The sequence below is a fragment of the Sinocyclocheilus anshuiensis genome, unplaced genomic scaffold (genome assembly GCF_001515605.1).
Source record: "Sinocyclocheilus anshuiensis isolate Anshui unplaced genomic scaffold, SAMN03320099.WGS_v1.1 scaffold843, whole genome shotgun sequence".
Classification (NCBI taxonomy): domain Eukaryota; kingdom Metazoa; phylum Chordata; class Actinopteri; order Cypriniformes; family Cyprinidae; genus Sinocyclocheilus; species Sinocyclocheilus anshuiensis.
In genome coordinates, this window is record NW_015547670.1 from 25,206 (window position 1) to 37,626 (window position 12,421).

Genomic DNA, 12,421 nt, shown 5'->3' on the forward strand with positions numbered 1-12,421 from the left:
ATGCAATACAGTGGAATACTGCAATAAGTTTAGTATACGACTATTAATCAAAACATTTTTATTTTATATATATATATAACTTTTTATTAGGCTATTATTATTATTATTATTATTATACCCTCACTGGGGGCTGAGCCCCCCTAAAATGAAAATCTTAGAATCGCCCCTGATCAGAGCAATCCTAGAGCAAGAGAAAACACAGGTGCTCTGACTTTCAAACAAACTACTCCTTGCTCCAGGCTAAATCATGCAACTCCAATTCCACACTTCTACTCTGTACTGCTCATATACTCTAGTGGGTGGAGAGGGGATCCGGTAAAAAGGATGTGCTTTCAGCTCCCAAACGCATGTGTTTAACTCTTCTTGACTTTCACCTGCAGAGCACATCCAACTGGCAATCCAACAACTGAAACGCATGGCAGAGTTTACACTGAGGCAGTAGGATCCATTTTCAACTGCTGTGATGAAGAACATTAGAGGGAGGGAATGTTATAGATGAGCCAGTGTCCGCAACTGCAGGAGGAAATGAACTGAAATCAGAGCACTTACTGTCTGTTTTAGAGACCACAAGTTCCTTAGGTAACATGTTTAAAGTGCAACTCTTATGAGAAAAATGCATCTAAGGAGGCATCCTGTTGGAAAGAAAATCACAAATGAGGTCACTTTAGTGTGTAAATTTGCTGTCCCCTCAAAATAACTCAACACACAGCCATTAATGTCTAAACCGCTGGCCACAAACATTTTTTAATAAAGTGTGATATATGGTTGCCGATAGAGCTCAACGGGCTGCAAATGAAAAAACACCAACAAATTAAGATAACATCTTTATCGGTTCAAATACTCGCAACACGACCAAATACAAAAACACTCTGCAAATACTCACAACACGACCAAATACAGAATCGTGTTGGAAATATTCACAACATGACCAAATACATTGGGGAGCAGGTGTGTTAAATTTGGTGTTTTCTCGTCACTCTCACTCTCTCATACTGGTCACTGGAAGTTTAACATGGCACCTCATGGCAAAGAACTCTCTGAGGATCTGAAAAAAAGAATTGTTGCTCATACAGAAACACTCCGCAAATACTCGCAACACGACCAAATACAGAAACACTCTGCAAATACTCACAACATGACAAAATACAGAATCGTGCTGGAAATATTCACAACACGACCAAATACAGAAACACTCCGCAAATACTCGCAACACGACCAAATACAGAAACACTCTGCAAATACTCGCAACACGACCAAATACAAAAACACTCTGCAAATACTCACAACACGACCAAATACAGAATCGTGTTGGAAATATTCACAACATGACCAAATACAGAAACACTCCGCAAATACTCGCAACACGACCAAATACAGAAACACTCTGCAAATACTCACAACATGACCAAATACAGAATCGTGCTGGTAATATTCACAACACGACCAAATACAGAAACACTCCGCAAATACTCGCAACACGACCAAATACAGAAACACGCTGCAAAATATTCGCAACACGACCAAATACAGAATTGCACTGCAAATACTCGCAACACGACCAAATACAGAATTGTGCCGCAAATACTCGCAACACGACCAAATACAGAAATGCGCTGCAAATACTCGCAATGCGACCAAATACAGAAACACTCTGCAAATACTCGCAACGTGACCAAATACAGAATTCAGAACAATTAACCATGGTTTTGCTACACTAACCATAGTTTAATCATGGTATTTGTACAACTGTGGTTATTTTAATGGTAATGGTATCATTTAATGGTAATCAATATGCCAAAAAACAAAGGTTACTACACTTTTACTACAATAAAACCATAGTTAATTTTCGTAAGGTTTGTTGAGGTCATTACTCCAGTTTTCAGAGTCACATGATCCTTCATAAATCATTTTAAAATGCTGATTTGATGCTCAGGAAACATTTCTTATTATCATTGGTGAAAACGGTAGTGGTGCTTAATATTTTTGTGGAAATTGTGATACATTTTTTCAGGATTCTTGAATAGAATGTTCAAACAGCATTTATTTGAAATCGAATAAAACAATTAGAACGGCAGTGTATGTTGACAAATTTCAGCCATGCAGGTTCAGTTGTACTTAATCCCACTTAATTTGAACATGAAAGTGTTCTTATAAGTCAAACTCAGAACCTTTTTTTAATATGTATGCAGCTCTTATTGTATCTTAACTCTTGTCTCATATGTTTCTATTTTTATGTGTCCTAAGAGGGAGACGTGTGTGAATTTGAAACCACTCTGTGTGGTCGTTGCATCTTGGCTGACGTGTTGTGGCAGAGTGAGAGTTGGGGTGTGAGCGCTATGATTCAGCAGAGTAAGCGTGACGCTACAGGAAATGATGGTGTCTTTGTGTCAGAAGGAGAGTGGCATAATGCTTTTAGAGGACGCAGTGGGAGTGGGCCGCAGATGCTAAACCAGGCAGTCTTCCTCCAGCAGTGCACCCTAGAGCTCTTGAGAGGGCGACACTGGCCAGCGGCGGTTAAGAACTGCTAACACATTCTGTCAGCATGGCCTGGCATGACCCTGTACCACAAACTCTCTGGTCACAGTGCAGCGAGACTGTCACTGGCCACCAACTGCGCTTCAGACACAAATGGAGCAGACAGACTGCGGTCGGGGTGAAAGCCAGTGAACATAATTGCCTGAAAGCTTCATCTCTGCAGGTATCACCATGTCTGTGGCTGATGATAACAACCTGTCTTGTCTGGTAATCTGCAGGGGTCAGAGGTCAGTACTTGGGACAGTGAGATACTGCATCATCCACTCTGGTGAATCAGAGCTGGAAGGACGCGCAGACAATCACAGAGTTCCTTGAGGACATAAGAGCACAGCTTGAATCAAACTGCTGCTCATTATCTGCCATATCATTATCCCTAAATTTGGAGCGAGCTAACTGTGCACTGAAGAGACACTGATTTAGTGTTGAAAATGTTGAAAATGCAGGTCTGGGTGCCCGAGTATTGCACAACAAAAAAGCATTCACACATACCGATTATGCTGATAGAAGCTGTATTGTACTACATTTTATTTATTTTTTTCTTTTTAATTAAAAGTGAGTAATATTTAGGGATGCATACTGGTCTCCTGTACTCGTACTCGTTAAAATGCCCCGATACCAAACGCCGATACCACACAGCATGTGATAAGCGCCATATTCAAACAAAGAAACACCGACAAAAGAACAACAGACAGCAGAAAGGAGTTAAGGATGTTTACTACGAAGTATATGTATGCAATGAATATAATGTTAAACATTCAGTATTAAAGTGGTATCGGTGCATCCCTAGTAATATTATATGTTATATATAATATATAATAAATGTTATATATTTTTATATATATATATATATATATATATATATATAAGAATGTTTGCAGCTCCGTACTTTTCTACAAAAGCTGACTCTGAGAAACGCACAAGAATTCCAATGTACCTGTGCAAATGACAATAAACTCTTAAAACTCTCTCTCTCTCTCTCTCTCTCTCTCTCAGACATCTTCGCTTTTCAAATATAATATAAATATAATAGTTGATTTAGTATTTTACATTAATGACTCTTAATGACACTTAAACATATATAAACATTAAGAGGAGTTATATCAAAAGTCATTCATACGCTTTGTAAAAGTTTATTCAGGAGGGGCTTCTTACCCCTCTTTTAATACTTTTTAACAGTATCTCACAAATCTAGTGCACTTCAATGTCTTCACTGCTATAGTTAGAAGTATTCCTTTTAATTTGCAAAAGGTTAACTTTTTTTTCACCTTTTTTGCATTGAAGGACATACCCACATTGCATTCCATCAAGAGCCGCTGTCACTCACATTGCTGGAAATCGCAAATTGCTGAAATCTCTCACTGAAAATGAATGACGTGTGGTTGCTGCAGATCTCTGTATGTGTGAACGCCCCATCAGCTGTCGTACAGTGTCACCTTCAAACTAAACTCTGATATGAGCAAGAGGTTAAATGCTGCTCATGCAGAAGAGGTTTTGATGATTAAGTGTGCTGAACCAAAAATGCACCGTCTGCATGGCCACCTGATACCACTTGTTTATTTCCATGGTGATGAAATCCAGGTAGATGCAAAAAAAACTCACCGCTACATTATAAAGGAGTAGTTCACTCAAAAATCAAAGTTCTGTCAATATGTACTCGATTTCAGATTTGATTTGAGAAAATAACATATGGGTCTGGAACAACATGACAACTTAAATTTTTGGATTAATTATTTCTTTAATCTAACAACAATGATTTTGTGAAGCCTGCAGTAGTGACAGGTGAAAATGTAACTTCAGATTGAGAGCTCATTCCACATACGGGCCTCAGCAGGGGGTGGCAGGGTCTGACAGCTCTCCTTCCACCCCCAAAAGCAGGAAGTCTCTCTGACGTTCCCTTCCCAGATAGATAATTATAGCCGTTAGAGTTTGGAATGTCATTGCTGCTCTTCACGGAACGCTTGATTGTGTTAATACGAGACTGAACAGTGGAAAAGAAGAGGTAAAAGAGAAGAAACATTTAAGTCAGTGCATCCATCAACAAACTGCTGTCTATGCAGAGAGAGGACAGGCTGACTGTTTAATCTGCACATCGGTGTCCAATTTGACATTTTTCACCATAAATCAAGAGGCAATAATGTCTACTTTAAATCCAGTAGGCATTTCTGGTGACAGGTATTTAGAGCACCTAAAAGTGCATTCAAAAAGCCATACCTTTCACATTGAGTTAGGCTTTTGTCTGTAGTTGAGACGCCCAGATCTCCAACCAGCCTGCACAGCTGAATGGGAATTCATGATTCATTTATTACTTATTTTAGACTGCTATCATTATCCTTCCTGGTCTTCAAAAATCAATTTCCCTCACATTAGCAGCAGTTCCTTCTAGCTAAATGTTCCTCTTATTTAATGGTGTGAGAAAAAAATGCTTTATGTATGTTGAGCACTGATTCTATAAAATCTTTGTGTCTGCATTGGAAAAGCCAGACCTTCTGAGGCATTCTGCATTGGAAAAGCCAGACCTTTTTTTAATTTTTTTTTTCACAAGCCTTCTTTGGTGCACTAGAAGCATATTTCCGATCTCGAAGTTTACCATGAGATTTTGCAAATTATCTTAATAATTATGATAATAACTTCACAGATGAGCTTTAATTCCCTAAAGTTTCAGAGCTTTCAAACGTCTAACTTTGATAGACATCATTAGATATGGATTTGTTGTCTTTTTTCCAATTATAAGCCATTCATTATTGTAGCTTTTATTTGACATGTTTATTTTGCTTTGTTGTTTAATTTTAGTTCGTTTTTATGGTGCACAAGTAACTTTTATTTTGCATATAATTTTTGAACATTACTATTTTAAATTTCAGTTTGCACTTTTTTGACCAATTATTTTTTATTTTTGAATTTCAGTTTTAGTTAGTTAATATGGTGCATGAATAGTTTTTTTAAATTACTATTTTACATAGCTCAGGGTTTCTAACATTATTGACCAATTAATTTTTATTTTGTTTTGTATTTTTGAATTTCAGTTTTTAGTTGCTTTTTATGGTGCACAAATATTTTTTTATTTGTGTATAGTTTTTAAACATAGTCATTACTATTTATTTTTTTATTTTTACTTTTCTGTTGTTTTCAAATACCAGATTAAAAAAAAAAAAAACACAGGCAATCACAGCCGCTGATATAGAGCCGGTATCGCTCTCGTACTCGAGTGATATTGCGTTTATACAACAGTTCGACGGCACAAGTGTAAATATATATGAAAAACAACAACTGTGTCTTTAAAAACCTTTTTGTGCGGAACTACCTCCTTCCACCACATATTCAAATCTTAGTTTTACAGTTTAACAGCTGAGCTGAAGCCTCCGTTACTAATTAGAAAACGTCACTTTAGAACTAATAACGAAGGAACGTTGAGTTGCTTCATTACAAACTTATTGTATTACGTAATTAAAAGCTCACTGTATTATGTAGAGTATTATGTGATTACCTGCATCTGATACAGCATTCATTCTTAAGCTCAATCTCATATTCACAATAAAACATTAGTTTCAATGTCCGCTGAGGAAAGCATTATCTTTGTCGTACTGTCTTTCATCTGTTAAGGGTGATTTCCGATGACAGCGCTGCTCAGTGCATTTGTTAACTGCGTCTTACAAGCTGTTATTAAAAGTAAAAATAACTTCCGTTTTAGTCTCTTTCAATATAAAAGTATTAAATGCTGACTCGTAAAACAGTCACTTGTCGCCATCTAATGGCGGAACAATGTCACAAAAATCACCATCACGAACACACACACACACACACACTGTTTCCCAATACTAAATACCATTATTATTAAATACTATCATGTATATAAAATATTATTTATTAAATAATAAACAACAACAACAGCCATCATAAAAGCCATGCTCTAATATACAGCACAGGGGAGACACTGCAGGCAAAAGCATTGTTTTTTCATGCACCTGTCAATTTTGAGATTTTTGGCTTTTCATAAAGTGTTTTTTTCAGACTAGTGGAAAGAAAACATCCAAAAGACACTGTTAAAGGGGTCATATGATGATTGGCCGAATACCTCAAGCATGTGACGGAAATGTTATTCCCCTTAACATACTGTGATGATGCCCTGTCAGGCTGGAGCGATGATTCAAAAACATGAAAACCCTTTCTTTTACAGCACTTTATCTATTTGTGTCAATAGATTTCAATTACAATACATATTTTTAAAGGTAGTTTTCTCAAAATGAGTTTCTTCTCCTACACTGCAGGTGAATAGGGTAAAAAAACGTTGAAGCAAATTTTCAAATAGACGTTATCTTTATTAACAAACCGTATATTTGAAGTCTAAAGTACATTCTCGCCTAAAAAACTCTTAAAACTACATTCCGTGACACAAAAACAGTGTTATTTTAAAATTTTAGTGGATTTGGGTGTCCTCCATGACATGTGAGAAATACTGGAAGCGGAGTGATACAAACGGTGAAAGGGCGTTCCTGTGGCGATACCAGTACAATATCTCACGGTTCTCAACCAATCAGATTTGAGAACCAGAACGAACTGTTGTATAAATACATATATTGTTATATGCACTTTTGGTTAGATACTGACTGTTTTTCACTATGCAGAGTACAAGTACAGAGCCAATGACAATAAAGTTGAATCTAATCTAATCAATATGGAAGACTTTTATGGTATTTTTTAAAGGGCCTTTTTTTGCCTTTTTGCAGCTTGGCAGGATATTTCATTGTCCATTTTCTTTGTCTGGTGTGCAGTTCTGCAGAATTTCAAATGTTGTGTTCCCCAGAAAAAAAGCATGAGGGTGAGTAAATGTTTTTTTTTCTCTTTTCTTTTTTTTTTCTATACCATTTACTTTACGAAAACACCACAACAGTCCAGACTGTATATGCTAATATTCTGGTCAGTACTCTTCTTTTGGGACAATATCTCCCAGCATGCTGGCAGTTTTAAAATGAAATCAGGTGTTTTTTTGGCTGCTGCCCTACATAATGAAACCAACCAGGCAGATATCACACCCCTATTGTCCATCTGCTGAGTACCAGTATGAGCGGGATGGGCCCCTGGAGCTCCTCTGATTAGAGTGTGTGTCTGTCTCAACATGAGAGGGACAGGCCTCTGGAGTCCCTCTGATGAGTGTGTGTGAGGGAGTGTTTCTCAGCATGAGAGGGAACAGCCCCTGTGATGCCATGTGTGTGTCTCAGTCTACTGTATGTGTCCTTATTCTGAAGGACAATGGATGCTGTAATATTATAAAATATACTGGATGCTACTCAGAATTTAAAGCAGTTAAACCTGGTGACAAACATAATCATTAGCAATTTTTTACCCCCCAAAAAGACATAAAATGCAGTGCAGGATTTTTTGTTTTAATGCATAAATCAGTTCAGATAAATGGCTACTTGACTTACCAATGTTACTTGAGAGAAAAAGGGCATTTAAGAAAGTTTATATATTATAAATAAATTATTCTACTCTATTTATATAAATAAAAAATAAATTTACAAATTAAATATAAATAAATGTAAATTATAAACACAAACTCTCTTCATATAATAAATAAATGGAAATATTTAAGTTATATGAGAATAAATCATGATTTGTAGGACATTGTTACAAAGTTACAATGTCATTTATATGAATATATTTGACTGAAGAATGCCACAACTGGCCAATCAGATACAATAATAATTGTAAAATTATATTAATTGTTAATAATGTGTATCTTGAGGGTGAATTTACCATAAATAGCATAAATATTAAATTTATAGTTAAGTAGTTTGCAATAGTTTGTTTTTCATTCGTTAAATGTTCTTTTTTGTATTCTGTGATTAATGCAGGTTGACAAAGCATGCGACTGCTGTGGACAAAAGCGGTTCGTTTTCAACAAAGAAAGTTAATGTGTATGTAGCAGGAAGCCGCTTGTGTTCGGCACAGATCGGAAATGCTGTCCTCCCACAACAGCATCCTGAGCGCTGATGTTCTGCAAAAACGGCTCTTTTTTGCTGTCTTAATGCAAAACATTAACATTACATTAACTTTTCCTCCGCTTAATCAGAATACGCAGAGACCCGCTGCAGCGACAAGATAGGGAAACATCCTCTTTAATCGATACTCTTTCTGGCTGTCAGTGATTCCTCGTACAAGAGGATGTAGCTCTAATTACAATTAATGATTGTAAGATAGTAGTGATTTGGATCTCAGCTGGAGTCCTCCTGCCCAACCCCGACTCTGTTGGCATGTTAATCAATTGGTTTATTGTGAAGAGCAATTAGGGGTTGCTGGAAGCGGTTGTAGTCATCTCACGTAGCTCGAAGAAACGGGCCAGCTGCCTCGAAGTAAGACGATAAAGCGCCATCACCACAGATTCTAAACCTGACAGTTCCTCGTATAAAGGTGGCTTCATTTCTGTCATCTGTGTGTTATTGGACAAACAGCGGGAGCTTTACTACCTCTTTTCCTCTCTCACGCTCTCTCTCTCTCTCCACTTTCTTGCTCTAAATCATTTTTATTTCATTACGAGGTTGATGGGCATGTCCTGCTGGAGGCGAGTGGGTGTATTTGGAGGCAAACGGGGTGGCAGATCAGCTAAACACCACTGCTTGATGCGCAGGGGGCTCTGCCAGATGGAAACAAGAAGTGACTTTAATTGTTTCTAAGTGCTCACAGGTGGCAATGTTTACCCACCTCGGTCTGAATAGAAACATCACGTTATACCAACCTGCGTAAATAACCAACTTAGTCTAGCATGAATTTCCCTTATGGTTGAGGCTGATCTAGATGTTTAGCCAAAATGTTTACAAGCCCTTAGTGAAGCTGGTTGACAAAGTTTTGCTGGTTAAGCTTAGTTAACCCTATAAATCCTACTGTATTATATTTGATATGCACATTTGTAAAGCCTCTAATTATTTCAAAGCTATCAGGATTTCATCTTATTTTTTGGCCATTTAAATATCAGCAACTGCACCAAATTGCATATTTTTGCTCTGAATAATTTTTTTTTTCTCGTTGAGTACGAGCTCCATGTTCTCATACTATATAAGCCATAAAAGCATGATGTATCAAATATACTCAATGAAAAACACACAGGCATTTAAAAAAAAAAAAATTGTCTGGAGGTTCAATAAACTTCCTTTTTTTTTAAAGTTTTTTTTTCTATCATTTCAAGTCTCTACATGGTTAAAGATGTTCACCTAAAATCACTCTCAAAAAGAACTTTGGAGAATCTTAAAGCTTTGGAGATTCTTAAGATGAAATTCTGATGTCCAAATAATGACTGTTTAGCATGAAAAAAACACTAAAAATGATCAATCTAATCAAATGTAATTTATGATTGTACAATTGCATGATAATGTAATTTATGACAACGTAAATGTAATCCATACAGCTTCTAAAGTAATCTGATAGCAAAATATGAGGGGAAAAAAATCAGTATTCACTACAAAAGCTCCCTGCCGCAGCTCTCAAATCAAATACGGCTGTTAGACATGTCATCTGGTTTACTGATGTTACATAGTGGTGCAGACAAAATTACAGAATTGAGTATCAAATAAAGGATCTTTCATCATAAAGCACAGGTAACAGGACAGAAGGTAGAACAGTGTAAACCAAAACCAGACTGGACCCTGAGCACAGGAAAAGGATGAACTAAAGTACTAACAAAACCAAGGTAAATTAATGACACAGCTGAAACCAAAGACCTAATCATATCAGAAACCATGACAACAAATGACAAGTTGGAAAATAAAGCCAAGGCAGACAGGAACTAAAGAATACAAACTAAAAGTCCATGAAACTGAAACTAATGGTGACATGTTTAGTCACATGAACCAATGATGTTTAAAATCATGGATCTGCAACCATGTTTTATTTGAGAGAGGATGGGGAAGATTTTCTGTGAATAATGGAAATGGTTATGGAAAAGACCTGCATGAAGATTCTCCAGAACCTCTCCTTTAGTGAACAGCAAAAGAAAAAAAAACGCATATGGAACAACATGAGGGTGAGTAAATATTGACAGACTATTTGTTTTTTTGAGTGGAATGTCTCTTTAAGACAGCTAATGGGAATGCAGCATCCCATTGTTCTTAGTACAGAGCTGTGCTCTGAATTAAAAGAAAGACAGAAACTGATTTTTTAATATTGCAGCCTTAAGTGAGAGTGTTTCAATCACAGACATCCCACTGGTCAGCAGCACACATCACAGAATCCTGCATGATTTGTCTGTGCGGTGTGGAAAGTTTTGGCAGTATTGCAGTGATTTGTATTGAACTCAACAGGAGGCAGCAGACCTGAGCGACTATAATAACCGAGACAACCACTGATGTTCCCTTTGAGGACAGAAGCAGTGGATGTCAGGTTATGTTTAAGAAATATGACCGATAAGCCGATCTTAGAGAAGACGCGAGAGTTAAAAAGAGAGAGATTGAAAGGGAAAGATGAAAGAGTTTAAAGACTGTATTGATGAACACCTGTTGTGAAAAAGGAAGTATGGGTTGTCCCTTTTTTAAAAAATGGCTAATAACCTTTAGTTTACATTACAGCTTGTTATGTAGCAGTTATTAAAGCAGAACTGAATTATTTTCTTATGATTTTGTAATTCTAAGCTACAGTTGGAAGTCGACATTTTCATTCCAGGAACCATTTTGTTTAGATAAGATATTAATATTTTTGTATTTTTTAATGTTTTTGAAATACGTCTCTAATGCTCTTAAGTCCCGTGTGATCAAACGTACAGGAAAATATTATTACAATTTAAAATAACTGTTTTCTAATTTATAATGTTTTAAATTATTTTGAATAGTTATAATTTATTCCCATCATGGCAATGCTGAATCTTCCGCAGTCATTATTTCAGTCTTAAGTGTCTCATGGTCGTTCAGAAATCATTCTAATATGTTAATTTGGTGCTCAAAAAACATTTCTTGTTATTATCAATGTTGAAAACAGTTTGAACATTTTTGTGGAAACGGTGACACATTTTGTTCAAGATTCTTTAATGAATAAAAACTCCAAAAGAACAGCATTTATTTGAAATAAATCTTTGTCTTTACTGTCAGTTTTGATCAATTTAATAGGAAAAAATATCTTTTAGAAATCACCTTTGTTTCTTTTATACTGCAATGACATTAAATGAACAGCAAATTGCAGTCGCTTAGTTTCTCTTAAGAAAAAGACCCCAGTAATCTCACATGCGCCTCATTTAGAGCTTTATAAGACAATGTCACAAACTGCAGTCTTTTTTTTCTGGTCTCATTTGTCTGTATTTTTTCTTACAGAATTTTAAGAGAAACATCTGAGATAAAGCTGGTTCTGTACTTAAATGCAACAATAATGATAACTCCATTAAGTGTCTTTGGCTATCAGGAGAGCAGTCTCTTGGAAAGATTTGAAGGAAGGGAATATCATTCAGGACAGAAAATTCTCACTCACTTGTTTTGGTGTTTGGAGCCCTGGAGATGTGCGTAATACTGCTCGATGGAATTCAGCACCACCTTGCAAACACTGCACGAGTAACTCCGGCGCAGGCCTGCAACACAAAGCAAAAAAGAAATTCCGACTTGAAAGCAGAATGGAAACAAGTCCCTACTGAAACGCTCTTAAAATTGTTTTGTCCCATTTCTCGTTTTCTTTTGAGCATTATTGATTGCTTTTTGTTTTTGAGATTGCCTTGGCTGACAAAAAGCAGAGCAATCTATATTTAATCCCTGTTGTTTTGCTTCTCTCGACATGACAAGGGTTTTGTTTGAAGACTTCATTCTCTGTGTCAGATGAAAACGTACCCGCTCCTAATATGGCATCTCATTCTGCAGTCTTCATGGAATCAGAAGTATTAGCAATTATACTGTAGCTTGCTTTTGTCCTGATGGCCTTT

General features: G+C 36.5%; 1 protein-coding gene across 2 annotated transcripts in view; it reads right to left on the reverse strand.

Moving 5' to 3' along the window:
* LOC107702738 (zinc finger matrin-type protein 4-like) overlaps nucleotides 1-12,421 on the reverse strand; it is a 105,996-nt gene that overhangs the window by 15,159 nt on the left and 78,416 nt on the right. Inside the window, exons 6-7 of one of the 2 annotated variants that reach the window (XM_016505143.1) lie at nucleotides 11,980-12,076; nucleotides 10,368-10,500 (exon numbers count right to left, since the gene is read on the reverse strand). In XM_016505143.1, coding sequence (XP_016360629.1) covers nucleotides 10,461-10,500; nucleotides 11,980-12,076 — 137 coding nt within the window. In that variant the 3' untranslated portion in view covers nucleotides 10,368-10,460. Of the gene's footprint in view, nucleotides 1-10,367; nucleotides 10,501-11,979; nucleotides 12,077-12,421 lie in introns of those variants that run through there. The other variant, XM_016505144.1, reaches the window with a different exon arrangement.